This window comes from Podarcis filfolensis, assembly GCF_964270895.1.
Source record: "Podarcis filfolensis genome assembly, chromosome: 6".
Lineage (NCBI taxonomy): Eukaryota > Metazoa > Chordata > Lepidosauria > Squamata > Lacertidae > Podarcis > Podarcis filfolensis.
The window spans coordinates 44,205,453-44,231,204 of NC_139609.1; the positions used below are offsets into that span (position 1 = coordinate 44,205,453).

General features: G+C 42.4%; 1 protein-coding gene across 4 annotated transcripts in view; it reads left to right on the plus strand.

Moving 5' to 3' along the window:
• Positions 1-1,385: 1,385 nt before the first annotated feature.
• CC2D1B (coiled-coil and C2 domain containing 1B) overlaps positions 1,386-25,752 on the plus strand; it is a 37,208-nt gene continuing 12,841 nt past the window's right edge. The window contains exons 1-14 of one of the 4 annotated variants that reach the window (XM_083619540.1): positions 1,386-1,505; positions 4,726-4,827; positions 8,582-8,714; positions 11,432-11,532; positions 13,222-13,338; positions 14,500-14,631; positions 15,969-16,275; positions 16,481-16,605; positions 18,192-18,267; positions 20,003-20,098; positions 21,206-21,336; positions 22,208-22,280; positions 22,929-23,053; positions 23,696-23,891. In XM_083619540.1, coding sequence (XP_083475666.1) covers positions 4,762-4,827; positions 8,582-8,714; positions 11,432-11,532; positions 13,222-13,338; positions 14,500-14,631; positions 15,969-16,275; positions 16,481-16,605; positions 18,192-18,267; positions 20,003-20,098; positions 21,206-21,336; positions 22,208-22,280; positions 22,929-23,053; positions 23,696-23,891 — 1,678 coding nt within the window. In that variant the 5' untranslated portion in view covers positions 1,386-1,505; positions 4,726-4,761. Of the gene's footprint in view, positions 1,723-4,725; positions 4,828-8,581; positions 8,715-11,431; positions 11,533-13,221; positions 13,339-14,499; positions 14,632-15,968; positions 16,276-16,480; positions 16,606-18,191; positions 18,268-20,002; positions 20,099-21,205; positions 21,337-22,207; positions 22,281-22,928; positions 23,054-23,695; positions 23,892-25,752 lie in introns of all 4 variants that reach the window. The other 3 variants (XR_014549417.1, XM_083619542.1, XM_083619541.1) reach the window with 3 other exon arrangements.

Genomic DNA, 25,752 nt, shown 5'->3' on the forward strand with positions numbered 1-25,752 from the left:
GGTTAGTATTTTCCTGTTGAGCAGAAATTGCTGTTTTAAAAAACTGGGCAGTACGATTCAATACTGTAAAAAACAATGGTTCTTCAAGTAACTGCTTAAAAAACATAAATAAGTGGTTCCACCACAGCATTTCAGTAGTAAGAGGGAACACTGGAAACTGCCTTGCATCGAATCAGACCAATTGGTTCATCTAGCTTATTATTGTTTACACTGATTCAGCTCTCCAGGGTTTTAGGCAGGGAATTTTTCCCAGCCCTACCTGGAGATGGTGGGAATTGAACCTGGAACTTTCAGCAATGGCCATACCATAGCTGTCAACTTACAGATTTGAAAAGAAGGGACCAGCAGCCTTGAAAATAAGGGACCAGCAGCCAAAATAAGGGACCTGCAGCCTCACCTGTTCCAGGCACTCCAGTCTTCCTGTCCTCCTGCAGTCTGGTCAAACTCATGCTGGTAGCTTCGAGAACACTGTCCAGCCAACTTTGTAACCAGAGGTTCAACTGAATAGAATCTGAATCACATGCACCACAAGGCTTATGCAGCCTCAACTTAAGATGGCTCCCCGGCCTGGCTTTCCACTGCAAAGTTTGCAGCAGCACGTGCAACAAAATGGCGTCCAGCATTCAAAACGCCCCTCAGCTTGCATTAACTAGCCACACACGAGGCATGCAAGCTCCACCCCCCAGTCGTTCTTAGACTTCCTATTGGGTGAGCAACACAGCCAAGCAACACAGTTGGAGCCTGGCCGGCAGGGAGAGAGGGAGAGGAGCTGCTTCCTTTGAAATTTAAGGGACATCATTTAAGGGACATTTAAGGGACATCCATCAATAAGGGACAGCAGCGGGACATGGCGCTGGAATAAGGGACTGTCCCTTCAAATAAGGGACACTTGACAGCTATGGGCCATACTGATAGTACTGTTAACCTCCAAACTGATGTAGTTACGGTCACTGGAGGCACATCAACTGGAAATTTGAAAATACCTCCTAGGCTGCAATTGTACACAGCTTTACCTGGGCAAAAGTCCCGTGAGCGGCCACGTAGCATTTCACGGAAGCTGGTTACGGGGGAATTAATAGGAATGCCTATGAATAAACTAGATTCTTACTTGAGGGACCGCAGGTTCAAGAGAACCATCCCTATTTGCATTTTCTGCTGGGAAAAGAAAACACAAGTGCAAAAACCAACCAGTTATGTAGTGTGAAGGCAGAACCAGTGGTATGATATTTTTTTAAAAAACAGGTGTATTTGGATTGCAGCGTGTTGGCTCGGGCTCTCGGCCATCAGTATCCCGCGCGCGCGCACTCTCTGGCTCTCCTTCCGCCTCATAGCTCCACCCCTTTTAGCCTCTCCCTTTTTATAAATAAATAAACCTCCGCGCCTGCGCGTTGCTGGGCCTCTTGGTGCAGCCCCTAGCAGAGTCGGAGTAGGCGGGGAAAGTTCTCTCCTCTGTGGGTCCGCGGCTTCCTGTCTGCTGCGCTGGAGCCCGTCGGCTGCGGCAGGAGGTGAGCTCGTGCCTTCGGGCGCCGCCCGTCTCGGCTGGAGGGATAGTAGGGCAGCCCTGTGACCACCGCGATAGGGCTGAGTAGGGAGGCAGCTATCGTGGTTCCTCCTCCTCCTCCTCGGTGGAAAAGGGTTGTTGCTACCTGAGCCTCAGACCATAACCCAGCTCCTCCCTCTTCCTAGCCTTCTCTGGCGCGATTGAGCCCTTAGAAAACAGGGGTGTGTATATGTGTTGTGTGTGTGCGTCTTGTGATCACTGGCGAGCTGAAGAGCCTAGTTTTCTGTTTGACTCAGCGCGGTGTCCATTCACACATGCGGGCACGCCATTCGACTCGTAACTGAACGCCTGAGCAGCCTTTGTGGAAGCGTCCTGCATTTGCTGTCAGCTGGTTGTAGCGGCGGGGGGCATCTGTGGTGGTCGTTTCATACACGCAAGCCATTTCTGTAGTCGCTGGCGATTAAGGTGTCCTTTGGAGTTAATGGTCCTGGAGCGGGGAAGGGGGCATGTCAACACAGCTGAGCCCAATTGGTGCCTCAAAGGAATAGTAACTTTGCAGGAGGATATCGCTGGCCCTCGCCTTTGCTTGAGCTGCAGAGTTTAATTTGAGCCAAGATTAGTCTTGGAACTGGTTTTGAATGCAAGAGCTTATGTGAGGCATGTGAAATTAGGAATAAAGGGCATGCCTTAGGAGTTTTGTAGGAGGATCTGCTCTATCTCAGAGTGTAAATATCAAGGCACACCTACACATCTGAGTCGATCTTTGCGCTGGGTCACATCACTGAGATTCCTTAAGTGCAGATGTTGGGATAGGGAGCCCTGTTGAATCAGACCAAAGACCCATCTAGTCCAGCATCCTGTTCTCGCAGTGGCCAGCCAGATGTCCGTGGGAAGTTTGCAAGCAGGGTCTCAGTGTAACAGCACTCTCCCTCCTTGAGATTCCTAGCAACTGGTATTCAGAGATATACTGCCTCCAACAGTACAGGTAGAACATAGCCATTGTGTCTGGTAGCCACTCATATTCATGAATTTGCCTAATTCTCTTTCAAAGCCGTCAAAGTTTGTGGTCATTACTACATTTTGTGGGAGTGAATTCTATAGTTTTAACTGTGTTATGTGAAGAAGTGCTTATTTTGGTCTGTGCTTAATCTTCCAACATACAACTTCATTGGATGTCCCTAGGGTTCTAATATTATTTATGGGGGGGGGACACTTCTCTATCCCCTTTCTCCACAACATTCATAAACTTAAGCACCTCTATCACATCCCAGTTTACTCTCCTTTTTTTCTAAACTAATATGTCCTAAATGTTGTAACCTTTCTTCCTCCAGCCTCTTGATAATTTTGGCTATGTTTTTCTGAATCTGTTCCAGCTCTACAATATCCGTTTTTGAGATGAGGTGACTAGAACTATACTTAGTATTCCTAGTGTGTGTCACCATAGATTTGTATAATGGCATACTTTTATTTTCCTTTCCTATTGATCCCTAACATGGAGTTCACATTTTTCACAGATACTGCACACTGGGTTGAGCTACCCACTATGACCCCAGGCTCTCATTCCTGGTCAGTCACCACCAGTTCAGACTCCATTAACAAATATGTAAAATTAGGATTCTTTTGTCCCAATGTGCTTCACTTTACAGTTATTTACATTGATTTGCATTTGCCACTCTACTGCCTACATACTCAATGTGGAGAAATCCTTTTGGAGCTCCTTGCAATCCTTTCTAATTTTAACAGCCTTGATCAATTTGGTATCATCAGCAAACTTGACTACCTCACTGTTCATACCTTCCTCTGGATCACTAATGAAGAAGTTAAAAAGCACAGAATCCAATACTGATCCTTGGGGGGCTCCGCTTTCTAGGAGAACTGTTCATTTTCCTCCTTTAGTACACATTTGACTCCTTTGTCATACAAAAGTCAAGCTGTTTCCTTAGCTGCCTTGAGTCGTGTCCGGGGGGGGGGAAGGCAGGATATTAATAATAATAATAATAATAATAATAATAATAAACCAGTCTCCTGCTACTAATGCATTTCAATGTTTTTCTCGTAGTTAAGTCTTTGTTTTTAGCAATGTGCTCCTTCCATTCCTTTTTGCATGCATTGCTTTCCACTTGAAATTCTTTTTCCAAGGTGTGTGTTTCTTTTTGTTCTTCTCTTGGACAAGAGTTCCATTTTCTAAAGGAAGCCTTCTTGCTTTGATGGCTTCCTTGACTCTGCACACCTCAGCTTCCTCTTGGCACCTGCCTTGATTTGAGGTATACATTCTGAATGAGCTTCTGTTGTGGTGGTTTTGAACAACCTAAAGCATTCTAAAGAGATTTGACCCTCTTCACTTTGCCTTTCAACTTCCTTTTTACTAATCCCCTCATTGGGGAGGAAGTTTCTTATTTTGAAGAAAAATGTTACTGGTTTGAATTAGTGAATTATTGAACCTCAGTACTAAATGTATGCAAAAAAATGTGCTCTGCTACTATTGAGCTATAACCCCACTTCTGTCCTTGCCAGCCCCCCAAAAATCTGGGAATACAGTGGTACCTCAGTTTAAGAATGATTCGGTTTACAAACTCCGCAAAACTGGAAGTAGTGTCCCGGTTTCCGAACTTTACCTCTGTCTAAGAACGGAAGGGCACCGGCGGCGGGAGGCCTCATTAGGGAAAGCGGGCCTCAGTTTAAGAACGGTTTTGGTTTAAGAACGGACTTCTGGAACAGATTAAGTTCATAAAGCAAGATACCACTGTAGGACTTCCTGCTCAGTGGATATGGTTTGTAGACAATGTTGAGATTAAGGATGCCCTTCATTATTTTATTTTATTAACTGTTGGGTGGCCATAATCTAAATGGCAGCAGTGACTTGTTTCCATCTATTTTGGGATAGGGAAGCTCAGGCAATAAAGATCTTCTAGAAGCCAAAGTGACCAGCTTTTCCACTCATATATTGGCTATAGGAAAGTGGTGGGTGGGAGAGAATGACAAACTGCCTGCTAGAATAATAGCTAGCAGATGACGGCAACAAGCTGGTATCATTTTTTTTAATTAAAGTTTTTTTTCATACATTTTGTAAAATATAATGGGATCGACATGTAGAAATCCACAGTGGCAAGTTACCTTAATACCAAGCTTGTATCTTTTTGACCTTGTTTCCAGTCAAGGTAGTTTCTATGTTCTAATTGAGAATGCTGTTCTTTTCTGTTACGTTTGGGTATTATTGTCTGTAGGTAACTTTTGTGGACTCAGCAAAACCATAAGCCAAGATGCTTGGCAGAAGACCCAAGAAAAGCCCCCAGGTGAAAGGTCAGGCAGCTGCTGCTGCAAAACAGGTATATGTCTTTCCCAATTCTGTATGCACTTATTAGAACAGTTTAAACTTTAAGTCCATTTGCTTAGCATAAGTTGTTATGTTACTATGATTCAATGATTCTTTGGAGTGTATTGTACTTTTGTATCTGTAAGAATAGAGAAGCAGTGCCTTTGATTACCCATATTTGAGTTGCATCAGGAATTCACTTGCAGATTTTGCTCCAGAAAGACTTGAATTATACAAGTATCTCATCTATCCTGTACTTTGCAATGGTAGGCTTTCTTAGAATTAAACCAGGTCTGATAGATGTCCAGCCAATACTTCTTACGAAAAACTCTACCTCTGCTAGGTGCTTTATCACTGAAGTCTGTGCCTTGTGACCTGATGAGTCATTGTCTGATTAGCCTTTTAAGTTCCCATCAGAATTTCCTGCCAGCTCTTGGATGCTGGGGAAACATTAAGATGCAGGGTAGTTTAAGGAGCAAGCGGCAGCCCTTTGAGAGAAGCAAACAGAAAGTTGGAATGCCTGACACCTACTGAACAAACTTGGTTTCCTTCTCTGTTGTCACAAGTCTTGCTGGTAGTGCCAGGCGATTGCCTCCACAAGCTAAATAAGTGTTGCTGTTGCATGTTACAGGTAATAGAGCTGTGCGATAACAGCGGCAACTGCACTCCCCTCAGCTAAGTGGTTTCACAGAGCCCCCACCCCACTGCCGACTCACGGGAGCCAGCGCCAGGCTGAGGGCTCCTTAAACTGCTCAGCTGAGGTATGGGCAACTGCACACTCCTCAGTCAAGCAGTATAAAGATACAGAGGGAGGAACAAGCTGTATCGGTGCCTCGCAGAATGCAGTGGCGGTTTCACTCAGCGATATGTCGCTGGTGAAATCACCACCGCTCTTGAGTCCCTCTGCTAGTAGCGCCACTGGAGGAAGGAACTCTAGTGGACGCTGCTAGGAGAGGGACTCAGGACCGGTGGTAGTTTAACCAGCAATATACCACTGAGTGAAACTGACATCACAGTTTGCTCCTGGGCAATATATCACTCAGGCCTAACAGGTAACTTAGGTACGAGTATTCATATAATAAATGAAGAGGGCAAAATTAGTCAGTACTTAAAAGCAAATACATATGGAATCAGAGCTGAGAGGTGCCACAATGCTGCCCAGGGCAACCTCCTCTATGAAACAGGATCTGCCAGTTTCCCACAGATTGGCTTATGCACCCAGGACACTATGTGCCATGATCAAAGAACACGTATGGTTTAGAAAAGTGCTAGCTGAACAAACTCATCCGTGCAAGTAGGAGACATTGCATGCTGCAGAAGGAAAGCAAAACCTTCCAAACTTGCTAGCCAGCCTAGCCTTATGGAAGAGAGAACAGGTCTTGTTTCTGTAGAATGTGATCCTTATGAAAGGAAGTGTCACGTTTCCAAGCCAGTTGAAAGATCTGAACCCTTCACGAGTCAGAGGGTTTCAAAACACTGATTAGAAAACAAGAGGGAAGCAGTGCTGCAGGGTAGAAGTGCCAAAAGCGAACCATGAAACCAACGATTTAGAACTGTGCACTGTCATGACTGGATATTGCATTGGGAGCTTGTATGAATAGAGCAGGCTACCTGCTTCAGGATTTATTTTTATTGTTATATTTTTATATCCCACATTTCCTCCAAGGAGCTCAAGGTGGTATACATGCTTCTCTTCCTTCCCATGTTATCTGCACAACAACCCTGTGAGGTAGGTTATGCTGAGATACTGCAACTGGCCCACATTCACCCATTGAGCTTCATGGCTGAGCAGGGAATTGAACTCTGGTCTCCCAAGTCCTGGTCCAGTGCTTTAACCACTACACTGTACTGGCCCTACAGACTTATCTACTTCAATGCATGCACAGAGGTGAGGCCGGGAAGTGAGGATATAATGATTTGGACAAGGCCAGTGAGTGTGTTCCTCTTCTCCCTCCTTACGTGATGTGGGTCAGCACCCAAATAGGGATATACTCTTCTGTGTTTTCCAGAGTAAGTCAGAGCAAGCCTGCAGAGAATCTGTTTGCAAGATGGCTTGGTACTAGATGATTTTTAAAAGAATAATAATCTTGAATGCAACTTCCTCCTTATGTTGACAGGTAGGAAACAGGCAACAACAAACTTTTTGTTTGGTTGTTAACCACTGTGGTATGTGTTTTCATTAGCTTTCACAAGTTAAATGGGAGCGCTATGACACAGCAGCATCAAATCAAGGAAACAGATCTTGTTTTTTCAGTTTTTGTGGGTTCTGTCGTAGAATAAAGGAAAGCACACCCTCAATTCACTCATAGAACTTGCCAGATCAGCAGGGCCTTACTGTTTGAGAGTATATCCAACATTCCCCATTCCTGACTATTGCAAGCAAAGGTAGATGGTGGTGGGCAAACTGTCTTTCACAGGAGCTTGTGTTACATTACTGATCTTCTCATCATGGAACACTTGATGAACTTCAGAGCAAACCCAGGGATCTGAAAGCCACTGAGCTAGGATTATTAACGGGCACTGTTACAGGGGCCACATAACAAATAGATATTTTAGTGCGTCAGCACCTACACTTTGGAGCTTATTGGCTGTCGACACCACACAAGTGCCTTCCCTGTATTCTTTTCACCACCTGCTTTTAACATTTTTGTTCAGAGATGCCTGTCTGCACATGTAGAAGTTATATGTGTTTTATCAGTTTTTAGCTGCTATGGGTTTTAACCCATCAGCTTTCAGATTTTAAAACATACATTTTTGTGTGTGAGAATTTTAATGTTTTATGTTTTTGTAAACTGCTTAGAGCTTTTCTTGCAATCAAGTGGTATATTCATTTTGTCCAGTAAATAAATAAATACTCCTCCCTTCTCCCACGACCAAAAATGCAATTTCCTAACACGTATGACTTTCCTTATTGGTACACTGTTCTTTTCCCGAACAGATTCGTACTTAACAACAACCAAAAATCCAATTCTACCAAGAAAAAGGCATTCCAACTGAGAGCCAGTTCTAATCAGAGTGTTGGGCAAGATTCAAACTACCCCTCAGCCATGAAGCTTTCTGGGCCAATCACTATATCTCAGCCTAACCTGATTCCCAGGGTTTTTGTGAGGCTAAATGTTGAAAGTGAAATTATGTACACCACGCTGAGCTCCTCAGAGCAAAATTACAGTGTAATAAATGTAATGGATAAAGAATACAAAGGTTTACATATATTTATTTTCAAAGCTTCTTATTAAAATCTGCGTATAATCTTGTTTGTTTACATCTATGTTTTGGCTGTAATATCAGTTCTATGTTTTAACTCTTAACTCCAGTAATGTCAGTTGTGTTTATGTACTGTAATTCAATTGTTTATATCCTTTCTGAATTTTGGCTGGTTGTAAAGAAGACATCAAGGTTTAAAATGCATATATATTTTTGGGGGAAAACATAAAGTTTACCTAATTTTGCATAATATTGTAAACGTAATCTTGGCACATAACTTAAGCTTTTTCTTCAAACTAGAATTTGGTAGCTTCAGTTTGTCAGCATGACAACATCAGTGTAGAGCTCATGTGATCTGGAAATCTTAACAAATCTCTAGGCAGGTGATCTTCATTTTTATAATCTAGGGCTGAGGCCAGGGCAGAGAAGTTAACAAAGCCTTGGTTCAGAGCAAACAACACCTGTGCTGGTCTTTCTGATGAATGACTATTGTAAGTAACATGGAGATTATATGACAGTTGTCTTAAGCCTCCTCACTGAGCTGGTTTCTCTCTTGGCATCAGTTGGGACTTTTCGTAGAGTTCAATCCTGAAGAGATGATGCTAGATCTGGAGGATGACGGGGACCTAGAAGCAGAACTAGCTGCTATCACTGGAGAGAACTTGCCTTCTGGGAAAACAAAACCCAAAGGAAAAAGTAAGCATGTCCACTGGAAACTTTGAATTGTTTAAGGTAATTAGAGGTTGCATTTGTACTTTTTGCCTTTGCGATGCAACTGGTAATTAAGAGCCCATACACAAGATGGAATTTTTTTTGCAGTACTGTACAATCCTATATAGCAGAGATGGGGAACCTTTTGCAGCCTGTGAGCTACATTTCCTCATAGGCAGTCTTCTAGGGTGGTGGGTGGAACCAGAGGCAAAAATGAATGGAGCAACAGGTGTAACTCTGAACTTTATAGAGTACATTCAACCATGCAAAAGACAGAGGTTTCTACCTGCCCTGCCCCCAGTCCCCCCCTTCCAGGTAAACAAGAGGCGTTATCACAGTTCAAGGATGCATTCCAGCCAATCAAAAGCCCCTGAGGAGGGTCAGTAAAGGTTGTGGCCTGGAGAGAGTCCTGAGGGCTGTATTTGACCCTGGACCTTAATTTTCCCACCTTTGGTATACCTGTCTGCTGAAAAGTAAACCCCTTTGAGTTCTTCATTCCGGGGAGGGGACTGCAGCCTACTTTTGTAACTGGATCTGTAGGGAGCCAATCAGAATGAGAAAATAAAGCTACTCTTGTTCAGACACGGTGGAAATTGGTAACCTGAAGAATTACGATGCATATGTTGTTACATGTTATTGTGACAGTACAATCAGATGTTCTTATTTATTTACTTATTTACTTACTTTTGCCGGGTTTCTAGTAATATAAGTTCTTTGGATGACGTGTAACAGCTAAGTGTAAAACAGAAGTAAAGCTTAAGCATAGAATAATACAAACAAACATAGAAGAGTACAAACAAATTCAGTTTTTAAAAACAAAGGTAAACCAGCCTTATTATGTGAAAAAGGCTAAGAAGGGAGTAAAGACTAACCAGCCACTATTAAAACAAAGACCACTTGTTGTTAAACAATAATTCAAGTATATATATATATATATATATATATGCGCATGCGCATGCAGGAGAGCATATGATGTTGGACTTTTATATCTCCTTGCTTGCCTTCCTTGCTGTTTTAATTTTATACTTCTGTAGTGATGCAGAATGAGACAGGCTGAAATTGGTGTGGAAGCTTTAGTAACAAACAGTGAAGTGAGCAATTGGAGTCAAATAGAGCAGTTGAGAAAGAAAATTGGGCAGATGGCTGAGCATGATGAAGGAGATAATGATACAAAAGTGGGAGGGGATGAGCTGTATATACAAGCTTTAAGACTCATGACTGAGAGTTTAAAAGATAACAGAAGAGGAGTGGACTGACACTGAAATGATTTAATAGTGATCATTCAGCAGAGTCATTGGGCTAGAAAATAGATTGTTGAGGACCAGGTTTTATATCCCTGCTCAGCCAAAGGTGTTGTTAGTTTCTTGCTCTCCTGCATTCCCCATTTGCAGAAGGACCATAAGGTCACTGTGTCCCAGGCTTCTGGTGGAGACAAAAAAGGCCTGACCTGTAGTGCACTTTTCACATCAAAAGTGCTTCATAAATGAAGATCGCTTTTAAAAAGCAACAACAACAACCTGTGTATAATCACTCCACCTGTCCTATCCTATCCTATACAGAGATCCTGTATCGCTTGGAATTCTGCTTGGAAGATTAGGTCTAAGTCAAAATAACATTGTGTGGCCATGCATCTTTGTACTTCTGGATGAAAACTTTGGAAGATCACTGTGTTACACAATAGGCTGGTTCATACAGAACACTAACCCATGGTTTAGCATGACCTAGAATACGTCCATTGCACACTCTGCTTTGCTTCTTTCACGGCATTTCGTTTCTCTTTCACCCTGACTTAATGTTATGCACAAACCAGAGATCACAGGTTTTAGTGCTACATAAGCGAGCCTCGTGTCAGGCATGTACACCCCCCTCCCCCTTCCTCCTCCCCTCCCATCCGATAGCAAGATTGATGCCAAGTTTACTTTCATTTTCAAAGACTCTTGGTTTTGGGGGGGGGGAGGTTTAGGCTTGGTTTGCTGAAGATGTGTTTTTGTTGGCCAGGTTTATTTCCTAAATTGACTGTTGAGACTTTGTTTCCTATAATAGCTTAGGATTGGTAGAGAACAGGGGTTGCCAACCTTTTTGGACCAGTGGGCACCTTTTGAATTTTGGAAGAGTGTTTTGGGTGCCAGTCACAACTTGCCTGCCACGGTGCACATAGTTTAACAGAAAATTTAAGAGAGCACAGCCATTCTTCCTCACCACATCATACAATATTGATTATGTACTCACATTCAACCGTTCTGTTGTTGTGTAATAACAACAGTTAACATTCCTCGAATGACCATGTTTCTTTCTCTCTCTCTCTCTCTCTCTCTCTCTCTCTCTCTCACACACACACACACACACACACACACACCCCTCTTCAGAACAGCCCCTCCATGGGAGAAGGAAGTATCTGCAATTGGGGGGGGGAAAGCAATTTCTCTCCTTGCACCCTGAAACAAAATACACAACAACATGAAGTCCACAAACTTGATACCCACAGTCACCAGTTTCATGATCCCTACATAAAGAAGGAAAGCAACGTGATAGAAAGTTTAGTTATAACTACTTAATGTCTTTTAATTTTTTACTGGCTAAAACCAACAAAGTGGCCAAGATGAATCTTTTAAAAACCTGCCACAATGTTAGGGTCACAGTAATTGTTTGTCTGAACCTTAGGGTTCCTCCCTTAGGATTTCCTTTTTAATTGTGTTCTCCAGCTCCCCTGCCTATGGATCATATTGAAAAGATGGCCGCTGAGTGCATGAAGGACTTGGATGAAGATGATGATGAAGGTCTGGAAGAAGATACCGAACTTTTGGTATATATGGGATTCCGTTGCAAGGCTGTTTTTCTTGGTGTAAAAGAAGAGGCATCATCCCCTTATAGGAAAGACTGCATGTGATAACACTCCAAATTCTTGTGGGTCTGAAACACTGAAAGGGAAGTGCAAGCAGTTCTTCCTAGTAATTGGCTGTAACCATTAAAGCTCAGAATTTTCCAGAGAGCAACGGCAGGTGTGTGAGTTTCACCTTTCCTGCTTGGTACTGGCTCTGTTTCCTCAGGCTGGAGTAGAAGTGGTGTCTGTTTGTAGCTGCCAGAGGGGAAAGAACAAACTTGTCTGGAAAAGAAATTGTGACATTCCTGAGGTTTGAACTGGGCTGCAGGTGAATTAAATTTAGAAGTTTTTCCATAATGTTTGAAGAGATAGTAGCATCTGGCAGTACTACTGATGAACTTCATGTGCACCAAGACCCACTCACACAGGTTTCTTAAGGATCCTGGGAAATAAGGCTGAAAACTTACTACCGTATTGGCCTGAATATAAGCCGCACCCGAATATAAGCCACACCTTTAAAATTCATGGGGGGGGGAGAAATACCTGAATATAATACCCAAATATAAACCGCTCCCTTAAAATTATGCAGGCACTTACACCCGTTCCGTTTTACCACATGTCTGTTTCAGCAGCAATATTGTAAAAGCCAATTTTTGTAAGATCGCAAAGATAAGCCACACTTTAGCTTTACATGGTCAGAATTTGGAAAAAAAAGTGAGGCTTATATTCAGGCCAATGTGGTATTTCTCTTGGAAGTTGTTTTTAGAACTGCTTTGCACCCCCTAAAGTGATTGTGTCCTATCACACATGATCCTTATATTAAAATCATTTCCATATTCTTTAATACAAGGCTGGGAGAGGCAGGAGGAAATCTTAATCAAATGAATATGATGTCATATTCACTGGAACATCATTAAGGTCTCTTGAAAAGTAATGTTTTCTCTCAACAACTGCAGTTTTTGGAGTTTCCAGATTTGGAATTCAGGCATATCAGGAAGGCTGGTATATAAGAACTTTTACTACAATCTTGTGTACAGAAAACACTTTGAGGTTTTGTTTTGTTTTAACAGTCAAGTAGTATCTAAATAACATTATGAAATATAAAATACAATTGTGCTTGGTTAAGTCCCATAGGACTTCACTGGGACATAATTGTATGCAAGATTGTGGCTTTTGTTTTTTTTTGTTACAGGCTCTAGAGTTCTTCATAGATGTGTGTTCTTCAGAACCGTGCAAGTTCCTGGTTGCCTAAGGGGCCCTTAAAAGGCATACAGGAAGTTTACAAATCACAGCACAATTCTACCCATCCTAAACCACACACATACAAGAGGTTTAACTGGAATTATTTTGCTGCCAATTCAAATTAGCTAAAATGTGGTGCATCACTTGGACAGCATGTAGGTTTTACATGAAGCTTTTAATCTCTGATAGAAAGCTGCCACAGAGGAACATAAATGAGGCAGCCTTATTCACATACAACAGTGAATTTTTGTAAAGAAAAAAGTGCAGTTGTTTTGGCATAAGAAGAATGCTCTTTGATTCTAAGTAAGAGATTTCCGGGCCCCACCTTTGAATGATAGCAGTGGAAAGTACCCCGTGGTTCATTTTAATGCAGTGCTCAAAATAGAAGTAGCTCTTCTTTAGCAACAATTGCACTGTTTCATGCTCTAGGCAGAGTTGCAGGAAGTCCTGGGAGAGGAAGACGGAGGAGGAAGCGGTGAATGTGAGACGGAAACAATAGAAGAGTCTTCTGTAGCCGCAGAGGAGCCCAGCGATCTACCAACACAGGTAAATGAAAGCTTTTGCTTTGAGCCTGGAAAACTGGATTTTAAGGAGTGTAAAGGTCAAGCCCTTCAGTGTATGAATTGCACTGCATTTTGGGTTTTTTTTGGGGGGGTTGTTTTTTTAAAAAAAACAACAACAACCTGCCCTCTGTATTGGGAATATAGCAAAGTGTTTAGCTTTCATTTAAAGTGAATTTGGAAGTTGGTTAGAACCTTGAAAGTGAGAATGTGATGCAGGCAACTGAGCGAAGACAATGGCTGTGACCTGGGCTCCTGGAGACAGCTGATTTTAACAGCGTAGTCAGTCAGGCTGTAGACAAGGGATGGAGAACCTGTGAGCCTCCAGAGGTTGCTGAACCCCCAACTTCCATCAGTCCCAACCAGAATGGTCTGTGGTCAGTTATGGTGGAAACCTTAAGCTCAACAACATCTGGAGGGCCACCGGTTCCCCACTCCTCCTACATAGACGGTGTAGGATTGAACAAAACCACCTCAGGACATTCTCCTTGGCTGGAGTTGTGTTTAGGGCTTGTGTTTGGTTGCCTCTTCCCTTTGAACACATTCTGTGAGTTTTCTCTGTTCCGTTAGAGTTAGGTTTGATGAGCAGTGCTGCCGATATTTACTTAACATTGGCAGCTTCTTGGCAGAGTGTATTTGTAAAGTGAATAAGTGCTAGTGGCATTTCTAGTCTCTTGAATTTGTAGCGTTTGTCTGATGATTTTTCCATCCCCCCTGCGGAAGGAGAGAACTTTGTAAGCAAACAAGTTGAAGAAAACCGTTAGAGAGCTCACAGCAGAATAGAGAAAACATTTTCAATACTTCAAAATAACTTTGTAGTCGGTCTCTGTCTGAAATGACGAAGACCTTCCGACTAAATATGCCCAGTGGCTGTGAATGTTTCCTGAGGTGTTCCACCCACCCACTTCTCTGCTGCTGCTTTGGCAGAAAGCCGAGAGGTGACTTGTGGAATTTTTGCAGAAGAACAGACACTCATCTGTTCAAGGGAGGTGGCTCAGCCTCTTATGCCTTGAGTCCTAGGTGTGCATGTTCCAGAGAATGTGGTTCTCTCCCGCCCTTGATACTTGAATGTCTGATTTAGAGTTCAATTCTGGTGGGCAGAATACTTGTCATCTTTTCTGGTCTCATTTCCTTTATCTTCTTTGAGATGGCGCCTGCTGTTTCCAGTGGACTGCAACAAACAATAGAAGAAAGGATAGTTAACTATAAGGCAGCTATACTCAACGCAAAGGAAGCCGGCGAGAGTTCCAAAGTGCGACGGTATGAACGGGGCCTGAAGGTATGTTGGGACCACAGATTCTCATCCTTTTAGCAGAGAAGGAAAACTGCTGTTCAAAACAGGCTATGAGTATCAGCCATTAATTCAGTGCAAAGATGTATGCAGGAAAGAACAGGCGTAGCATTCATTTTTTTCACTTTTGTAAATGAGTGCTAGTCTTGTTCTGTCTAAAATCTTTGTATGGACAGAATTGTCTAGGTTAAATTAAACATTCATTAATGCTTCTTTAGTATGGTATCATGACATTAATCTGGATGAGTTTCTCTCTTTTTTTTAACTGCTTTAGTAGGTGCGAGTTTAATTGAGGTTGTTTTATCTCCTCTAGACTTGTTGCTGTTGCTGTTGTTGTAATTGTAATCATTACAGTTTCATACACTAGCACTCATTCCCAAGCAGCAGTTCATTCAAATGGAAACTTTTCTTACAGACTCTAGATATTAGAGATAGCTACCATATAACACACAAAATAGAACTGATTTAAAAAGCTATTGGCTCCAGCGGGCAGGGTATTTATGTTAAGGGAAAATCAGGTGAAATCTTGTATTCAATAAATACCTGGAGGCAGGGAAAAGGCTAAATATTGGTCTTGCAGGCTTAATTATTGGTAGAGTTGAAGATTCAAGAGGATGTGTGAGGATTCTCAGCTAGAGATCACTAATTGAAATGTGTAGCATTCCTACATTAGAGATTTTTTTGTTGGAGTTGGGGTTTTCTAGTCACTTGGTTGGATGGACATAATTTTGTGTGTAGATTTTCTGTGCCTGTGCTTCAGAAGAAAGCAGAAAAGTTCATTTATTTATCATTGAGACTTGAAATTCAGCAAAATGGGTACAATTTCTCTTCCTGTTTTGATGCATGGGTATTGTCAGAAAGCTACTGCATTTTCCCATATAGTTTAGAGTCATGTTGTTGAGTCTTTGCACAGTCCAGTGGAAGAGGAATTGCAAAGCTTTATAGCACTACAGCTCCCATCATCCATGCCACTGGCCATGCTGGTTGGAACTGATGGAAGTTGTAACCCAGAATATGACAGTTTTATCATTTTGTGTGTGTGGGTTGGGAGTGTTTCATTGATCTCGGAACATTGCAAAATGCTGCAGTTCCCAAGAAGGCTGTAGAGTGTGAGATTCCAGGCACCTAAGAGATCCCAGGTATAGCCTGAAGGTACATGACACCATCATCTTGCTGTAGCTAAACTGATCTGGACGAGTTGAGCACCTGGATGGGAGACTACATGGGTCAACAAATGAAAGACACAGCTTGATTGGAATGATCATATAGGGGATAAGTATTTAATCTATGCTGGGTAATTGAAATTGCTACTCAATCACTACTAGGCATTGGAAACCATGCTGACTGCAGTGAAGAAAGGGAAAAAAGTGAATGAGGAAGAAATGCCACCACCTGTAGCATCCGGGAAGAGCTCTGCCACAACTCCACAAGCTGTGCCTTTGAATGACTTGCCTAAAAACTCAGGCAGCCAAGATGAAATAACTGTTCCTGAAGGGGAGGAAAATGAAGGCTCTACTACAGACCATGAATTAAAGAACCCCAGCGATCCGGAGCTATCTGTGAGCACACCTGATCTCCAGAGCCAGGATGCAGATTCAGGTGTTCTGGGAAGAAGTAGCACTTCTGAAAACAGTAAGTAGTTTGAGTGTGGCCCTTTCCCCTGCAGCATCCCTATTCTGCATATGCACAAAAAAGTGCCACTTTTCTGCTTGTTTCTTCCATAGGGTGGATGGGTGGTGGACCCAGGTACCTAAGGAACTATGGTCCTCATGGTGTTTATAGTAGATGTTTTATTGGCTATATAGTAGGTGTTTTTATGTTTTGTTGTCTTGTTCAGATTCCCCAGAACTTGGCACACGAGCACTGCTTGTGACAAGAGAGAAGGAGTACAAACTAGCAGCGCTCAAAGCTAAACAGAAAGGCGATCTGGAGAAGGCAAAAGAGTACATGAGGACTGGGAAGGTGAGGCATCATTATTTTCAAGCTAAAGCAGGTTTCTGCAAACCATAATTGGTGTTGGGGATCTTGAGGAGTCTCTAGAATATTTCTTTTTCTGTGGGTAAACGTATATGTTAATTTTCACCGTGGGGATTTGCACCCCCATGGCAAACTTCCAACCTCAGGCGTATGTGAGTTGGAGGCACGCAGTGGCGTAGCGTGGGGGGTGCAGGGGGGGCGGGCCGCACCGGGCGCAACATCTGGGGTTAGGGCAAATCCATGGGTTAGGGGGCGCAAATCCACGGGTTAGGGGGCGCAAATTACTTGCCTTGCCCCGGGTGCTGACAACCCACGCTACGCCACTGGAGGCACGGCATATTGAGTTTTCCAACCTCTTCCAGTGGGTCACCATGGAGCTGAATTGGAAAAGAGGCAACTCAGTATAATGGCCCTGACTCATGCAGTAAATATGGCTGTGTAATGGGGAAATCACCATGAACTAACTGACCCCATGGTAAATGTAACATAGGACCAGCTCCCTGTTCCTTTCTTTTTAGAGTGAAAGTCACAATTCTGCAGCTTTCTTGTGTCAGGATCCCTAAAGCAGAATTTCACTAGGAAAATCTACATTCTTTGACCAGATAAATAAATCTATGCAAGTTAAATATTGATAGAGATCTAAAAGAACTGTATCTACCTGCATACAAGAGTATTGAAGGGGAATGAGGTGATTTGTGCATGTGCTGGGGACTGAATGAAGGATACATCCATCAAAGAGAGAAAGTGGGGACTTAGGGTCGCAGGAGTGCATCTTGCTAGCATCTGGAATCCACATCTCATCCCTTCTTATTTTTGAATCCTAAACAGAAGTTCTCTGATTCAGTTCAAGTTGTTCAATGGCTAGAAATTTGAGAATGCCTCTCCTATGGGAGGTCCAGAGAATGGACCTTTTCTGTGGTGGCTCCCTGTTTGTGGAGTGCTCTCCTTAGGGAAACTTGCCTGGCGCCTTCATTCCATATCTTTAGGTACCAGATGAAAACATTTCTCTATAACCAGGCCTTTGGCTGGTTAACAATCTATGTCTTTTTAAATGTGTTTGTGGGAGGGAGGTTGTTGGTTTGTTCTTGTTCTTATTACGTGTTTTGGGTTCTTGTTTTGTATTTTTATGTTGTGAACCACCCTGTGATCTTTGGATGAATGGTGGTATACAAATGTTAATAATAATAATAGTAGTAGTAATAGTAGTAGTAATTTCAATTAGAGTGGGTATCTGGGATGCTGTACAGTGGTACCTCGGGTTACAAACGCTTCGGGTTACAAACACTTCAGGTTACAAACTCCGCTAAGCCGGAAGTAGTACCTCGGGTTGTGAACTTTGCCCCAGGATGAGAACGGAAATCATGCAGCGGCGGCAGCGGGAGGCCCTATTAGCGAAAGCACACCTCAGGTTAAGAACAGTTTTGGGTTAAGAACGGACCTCCAGAACGAATTAAGTTCGTAACCCGAGTTACCACTGTGTGTGTGCTAGTTCTGTGGTCAGAAGCACCATTCTGTGAACCAAGTTGAGATCAATGTCATAGAGACCCTTTGGCTTTGCATTTTTGTTGTAGAAGTTCAGCCTGGTTCTGGAAGCACTGGACAGTGGGCAGCCAGTAGACCTCAGGGATATGCCTCCAGCACCACAGGGTAAGAGCAAAGGAGATAAATGATATTTCCAGTAACTAGAATACACTGAATTGCAGATAAAAGATGAAGGTTTATCACACTGACTTCAGATATCCTGCGGTAAAAACCCTGCAAAGGATCTGTGATGTTGTGAAACCGTCAGACTTTCATAGTTTCAGTTTTCTAATGGCATCCTGCTTTCGCTTCCAGATCATTAAAAAGAAGCAAGTGAATCTATCTAATATAATGTATTGCATGCTGATTTTTTTTTTCTGTCTTAAGTAACTTTGCAGTCATTTGTTTTATTTTTCAAAACCAGGTATGCTCCATATTTTGAAATTGAAGTATCCTATTCTCTGTTCCCACTGGTGTCTCTTTGTGTGGATTTTTTTTTCAGTGAATGCATCTTCATTTGCCCCCTGCATGTCTCTGCTTAAGGTTAAGTGTCTGCTGAAGGGATATTGTGTTTCTGAGCAGTCCAAAGTGCAATATCTTGCTCCTGAGAGAATGCATTTGCTATGTACTGTTTTAGTGTTATGTGACTCCACCTTTTCTTTTTCCTGGTTGCAATTATAAATATCAGTTTCATGCCCGTGCTATTACGTAAACTGAATTTGTTCGGGATGTTTCTGCATTTCTAGGATTTGGAATTAATTAAATTAGTTGAGTGGTTGTCCCTATTTACTGAGAATTGGAACTGCTTGGACAGCTAACAAATATGTAAAGGAGTTGGAGGAAGCTTTAGTGTATTTGGTAGTTATTCTAACAGTGGAATTGTGGGAGTTAGGTGTTGGTGTTCCTAGATCACAACCACACTGCAAAAACATTGATGCAAGACACAGATCCTCGTGGATTTCTGTAATTTTCAAACAGGGTGACAACAAAACCGCTAACAAATCACATAATCCTTCTGTGAATACAGGGGTGATCTATGATTTGGTGGTGGATTTGAAGGAATTCGTGTTAAAAAGTATGAGGCCCCATTAGAATCCATACCTGGGATCAAAGCTTTTGTGCCACAACACTGAAAAGTGTTGGTTTTTTAAATGCTTCAGTTGTGACATGGGTGGGAACCTTTGAAAAGGTTATGCAATTTCAATAAGTTCCATTTTACGGGATCCAGTGTGTCAGGCTTATCCCTCTCTCTCTCCCTATCTTCCCCTCTCTCTCTCCACACTGCCTTTGTCTCTCTGGCATGCCATTTCTTTCCTCCTCCTTCCCTTCCCCCTCTCTCCTGTGGCACCCCATTTTCTTTTGCCTAGCAGCTTAATTTTTTTCTCCCTGGTCTCCCAGGTTACTCACCTATACTTCTCCTATCCTCTCAGTTGCTCTGCTTTCTGTTCAGCCGCTTTAGGTGCTAATCTGTGCCTTGAAAAGCACATAGAGCTGAAAGAAGCAGTAGGGGCAACTCTTCAGATTTCCTCCTCCATCACTTTGTACTTTTCAAGAGAGGGAAAGGTAACCACCCTCGCCACCACATGATGGTGGCAGTGATGGGTGGAGGGTTCTAGAGGTTTTGTGGGCGCTGGGGAAAGTATTCAGCAGTGCCATTGTGCCCATGGGTGGCATGCTGGCAACCCCAGACTTAGAGCGACATTTGTTCCCATTGGAAAAAACAGCTTCTCTTCACAGTACCAAATTTTCTTTGGCTCTTGTTGAATTATGTTGCAACTGTAGTGAAGAATTTGTATCTCTACGCTTCCGTGCCTTTTATAAAAATCATTAAATTCTTTTCCCTTGACACCCACATTTTCAGACCTTGAAAGTCCAGAAATGATACAGCTTCCCTCAAAACAGGCACCATCTGTAGCTGTGGAAACCACCCTTCCTGTGACAGCACCAGACAGTCAAGGTAATAAAGCTTCGGATAAGATGTGTTTTAAAGCAAAGCCTCTGTCTTGTGAGGTGTATTGTATAGATTAGAAACTCAGATCGTACAGTATAATAGGTACGACCAGTATTTCTAATCTATATAAGTGCAGCCTGTGAAATTGTAGCGCAGAATTGGAGAAACTGAGAAATACCTAGATTGGACGGCTGGTTACTTAAAATTTGGCATATCACTTCAATAGTTACATTATCAAATATTAATTAGGTTCAGGTAACAAATTAGGTAACAGATATTAATTAGGCAAACTAGACAGCAGCAATACTTCTATTGAAAAATGAAGCTTATCCATTGCTTATTGGACTGACAGAACACGAAACAATATTCGTCTATATATGCTTTTGGTAGATACTGCATCAGTCATATGCTTGGGTGAAATTTAATGGTAAATTTAAAAAAAATTAATGGTAATTTGCAATTCTGATTTTTGAATAAGTATAAAATCAAATGAGTAAACAGTTAATTTTTAATAAGTAAGCAAGCAACACTTTGTGGTAATATATACATATACAGTATATCTAGGTTACAACTTTTTGATAGGTTATACATATGAAAAGGCAGGGAATGATCTTAAATTGATGGACCATATGCAGATATTTGTACTGTTTTCTTTTTGTAGTGTGTGTGTGTGTGTGTGAGAGAGAGAGAGAGAGAGAGAGAGAGAGCGAGAGAGCGCACACACACACACACATATATACATATATAAATCTGTCTAAATCTGTCTTTCCATATATTGCAACGTACACCTTTCAGACAAGAATAAAGTGTGTCTTTCTTTGAGAGACAAACACCAGAAGCATTTTTTCATTTTGTTTTTTTAATATTGTTGCATCTGTTTGTGTCAATGGGAAAAGGAGAATGGATTAAAGCACTGATGGGGGAACCACTGACCCTCCAGAAGGTGTTGGGCTCCAGTTCCAACCAGTGTGGTCAGTATTAAAGGCTAGTAGAAGTTGTGGTCCAGTGACACCTGGAAGACAAGACATTGTCCTCCGCTAGGTCAAAGTGCAAGAAGCAGGTGCCTATATTGTGGCTGAGCTCATATGATGCGTTCTTTGGGTGCTTTTAAAGGTCCCTTGCCTCAGCCAAAAACAGTGATGGAGGCTTTGCAGCAGAGGATGGAGAAATACAAAGCAGCAGCCGCTCAAGCCAAAGCAAATGGAGATGATCGGAAGAGCAGGATGCACGAGAGGATAGCCAAGGTAAAGAAGAAGAAGCTGTGTGTGCTACCACAAAAGTCCCTTGGTTATAATCATTTTGTTGTGAGCCTCTGCTGTGATATATCAGATCAGAAAAGATACTGATTATATAAGAGCAGTGAGAGGATCTGCTCCTGTTTGAGCGTATTACACCAATCCGGACCTGACTGCGTTGGCTACCAATTAGTTTCCAGGCCCATTTCAAAGTGCTGACTTTGACCTTTAAAGCCTTAAACTGCTCAGGACCATGGTAATTTAAAGGCCTCTCACCATATGAACCAACCTGGACCTTATGCTTTTGGAATGTTTTCCCCAGGTAGCTCGCCTGGCGCCTTCATTACATATCTTAGGGAGCCAGGCGAAAACATTTCTCTATAACCAGGCAGCATACAAATTTGATAAATAAAAATAATAATGGTTAGACTTGTGGAATACAAGCTCGTTCGGTGGTGAATTTCTGCATCACATATTTCACATTACACTCTGAGAATGTCATTATCAAATTTGCCTGCATTAAACTCAGAAAGACTTACTTCTGAGGAGACGCATATAGAATTGCACTCTGAATAATGTTAACCATCATTTCATCACATTTACTAAGAACGTGGGGCAAATATTTCAGCCCTTTTCTTAAAGCCGTGTGGAGGGGTTGTTGAATCTGTGTACTGCAAGCCCAGCAACAGATGCAGTACCTGGAGGAAGGTTTGCATTTTTCTAGCTACGAAGTGTTCTGCCTGGAGTGCTCTTAAAATGTTTTCTAATCCTTATGGCATAAAGGGAAACACAACAAATGAGTGACAAATATGTATTTATCTTCCCCTCCCCACAACCTGTCACATGACTGTATTCTCTAACCAAAATTTCTCCTTAACAGCAATACCAAGATGCCATAAGAGCCCATAAAGCAGGAAGGAAAGTGAATTTTGGTGAACTACCAGTTCCCCCTGGTAAGTATGCAACACTGTCAGGGCTGTGCGTTGAAATGTGAGATACCCTCGCATAAGTGCTTTGTTCCTGGCGCATTTGCCAAAAATGCTTCAGGAGACTCCCTCCTACTCTGGCTTGTCAGGAGACTGGATTGGCTCCATGACAACACTACAGAATGTGCTATGAAACTGCTTATTGTGACTGTAAACTTTCATGAAGTTGCACGATAACAGCACAGAGGGCCTCTTGAATTGCAAGTTAGATTGTTGGTTTTCAGCTGGTGGATCGGGACCCATTACCAGGTCATGACCTCTGAGCTAAGGTGGGTTGCAACAGCACCGTACAACATATGACTCGTTTGAGGAGCTGGCTTGTTGAAATTAACCATAATTAGCGTTAAACACAGCTCCCAGTTCACAAACAATTTAACTAAAATTGAAAGCTTCCAAACTTCTCCTCCTCCTCGGCCTGAATGAATCAGTGATCCATTTTGTGTGCAGCCGCTGGAGTTCATGCTCAATACTCTCAGAACTTGTATCTTCTGAGTATAATGATAATTGTCATTTCAGCTTTTTAAATCTGTAGTTCTCCTCATAAATGTGTGTTGTGTTCATCTTCATTTATTTTTAAGGCTATCTTCTGGGTTTTTTCTTCTCTCTTCTTTTCAGGTTTTCCTCCGATTCCTGGACTGGCTCCGTCAGATGACAATACAGTTGCTGCCGTCCTTGAAAATGCTAACAGGCTGGTTAAAATGGAGGAGGAAGAGAATAAAGAGGAGGAGGAGGAAGACGAGGTGTGTTGCTTAAAAATCTGTTTGCTTACAGATGCAGAAGAATATTCTTACCATTTTAAAACATAAGTTACAGCCAACTAGTTCAAAAGCTGCTTTAAAAAAAAAAAAAAAATCCTACTAACCTAGAATTACATACTGTGCACTGAAACATTTCCAGTCACCATTTCCATTCCTTTTAACCCATCAGGTTAGTCATGTTCATGCTTTTTAATGGGTCTACTCTGAGTAGGACTAGCATTTGCCACAACTCAGAAGCTCTGGTAGTTAAAACTGCTTATTCCCCTTAATTTCCTAATGCTAACTGCTGAACTTGTTAACTCACAGAGTTTGTGTTAGTGTTCTTAGTAGTAGCTCATCTCCTGTTAAGCCACACTCTGCACTAGGACTTCAGATGATGAATCACTCTATAACTCTTTTGTTGAAGACGGCCTAGTGATTATGACTACAGTGCTGTTATTAAGGAGTTTCTCAGCCTCTTAAGATGACTTTCTGATCCCTTTAGCACAAAAAAGGTCTCTCTTCTGTAGCACCACAGCAGATGGCTGCTGTAATGGGATCCATTTGTTTAGTATCCGTCCTCATCTTGGGCCCTATATCTGAATTTCCTGTTCATTGCATTCAATTCCTTTCTGATCCCACTAGGGTGAGCCTTCCATACAGGCTCCAGCTCCCAAGAAGCCCACTCAGCTGCCTAAGAAGCCAGTGCAAGTTGTTCAGCCAATAACTGTGCCATCTGCTGTAATTCCGGAAGAAACCACTCCAGAGAAAGATATTTCTCAACCCACCCCTGTAGCAGCCCCAGAGAAATCTGCATCCACTGAGCACATCTCTCCAGTTGGTAAGGACTCAAAAGGCTGGCTGAGAGTTGTATTTATTTCATTTACCTCAAGCAAGACTGAGGAAGTGATGTATTTTAGATACTTAAAGGATGTTAGGAAGGAAAAGGGGGAAACAGTTGTTCACGCTGAGGATAGAACAAGACAGAAATGGTACGCAAGAAATACGTTCAGTGAGGCTTAACAGAAGAAGCCTTTGGGACAAAGCCCTTGTTGGCTTTTCATTTTCTGAGCTGTGAAATGCTGTGTTTGGAGTGCTTGTAAGATGTTAACAAGCCCTCCCTTTCAGTAGAATAGAAAGGTACATAGAATCTGGTCAGCAAATGAGTGACTAATACGGATTCCTATTCTGACCCAAATTATCCACTTAAATGTGCACATAACAGACAGACCCCCTGCTGTAATCAAGATAACTACCAGGACACTGCTACTTGCACTGGTTCAAGCTAGTCAGTGTTTTGTCTTCCTCCTAAGCAGTTCAATGACACACGCTTGACAGGGTTCCGTGGAGACATGCCACACATTTGCACAGCTTGGATGCAGATGGCAAGCTTGCATTTGAGAAAACAGGACTACCTCTTGGCTAGGTCTGTTTTTTCTCTTACTTTAAGGAGCTTGGAAGAGCTAGTGTGTGCTCTCTGGAAAGGACATCATAAAGATACCTGGCAGGCTTAGTGAAAGTTCTTGCCTCCCTGAGAAGTGTCCTTTCTGCCCCTCTTTTTTCATGTCCTCCCCCACTGCTTGCAAATGTTGAGCTCCCACACACAGTTCAAGTATTCCATCTGAGTCAAAGCCTGGCAAGCAAGGCTTTATCTAATGGATGTGGCTGTGGATGACTGGGCAGATTGCGCACAGGAGACGCTACGGTGTGAGGGTGGAAATAAATAGATGCCACTGCCACACATTTCTTTCTGCACCATTACTGCCTATTCTGTGTGTCCCTGGGATGAGAAAACCTTCTGTTGCTCTCATACAGCCTCGTGTGCAGAGTGGGAATACAGCTAAGCAGGAAATAGCTTTCTATAGGTGTTACTATTAGTATATATAATAACTTGGGACCAGTTTACCTGCAAGATCTCTTTACCCCCCTATATTGCCCACTCAACTTCAGGCTGCAGAACTGGCACTGTTACATGCAACAACTGTTGCCCATTTCACATTTGTAAGAAATGAATCTGATAGGGTCTTAGCACCAGCACATTGGAACTCCCTGTCTGTTGACATCAGGCAGGCAGCTTCGCTGTAGCTTTTATGACGCCTGCTAAAAACATTTTTGTTTAGATGAGCCGACCCAGATGTGTAGAATGTGGATGTATGTTTTAATATCTTTTGGGTTTACTGCTGAATTTATTACTTTATTGTTTAAATTAGTTGTTTTTACTGGTAATTTTATTGTTTATCCTCATTGTAAACTGCTTTGAAGGGAGTGTGTGTTTTTTAACAATCAAGCGGTTTATAAATTTTATAAATTTATAAATAAATAAATTCTCTCCTTCCATAGCACAGGCACACTTTGTTTTATTGCGCTTCTCACATATTGCTCGTTGCAAGGACGCGGGTGCAGCTGCAAGCGGCCTGGCTGCTTCCAGGGGAAGGAAGCCCTGCTGCCATCGCCACCTCCCCCTTCTGGCCACAGGAGTGGAGCTGGCTAGGGTTGGAGGTGGGTTTTTCCCCTCCTGCCCCCGCAGCCAGTGGGGGAACCTGGCTTAATAGACTATATATAGTGCAAGAATAATTTTTATATGCAGTGGGGAACCAAAATGTTTACGTGACTCGGTTCATTGCAATATTCACTTTATTGCAGTGGTCCGGAACCGAGCCTGCAATATCTCCAAATCTGAAAAGTGTTTTTTAAAAAAAAAA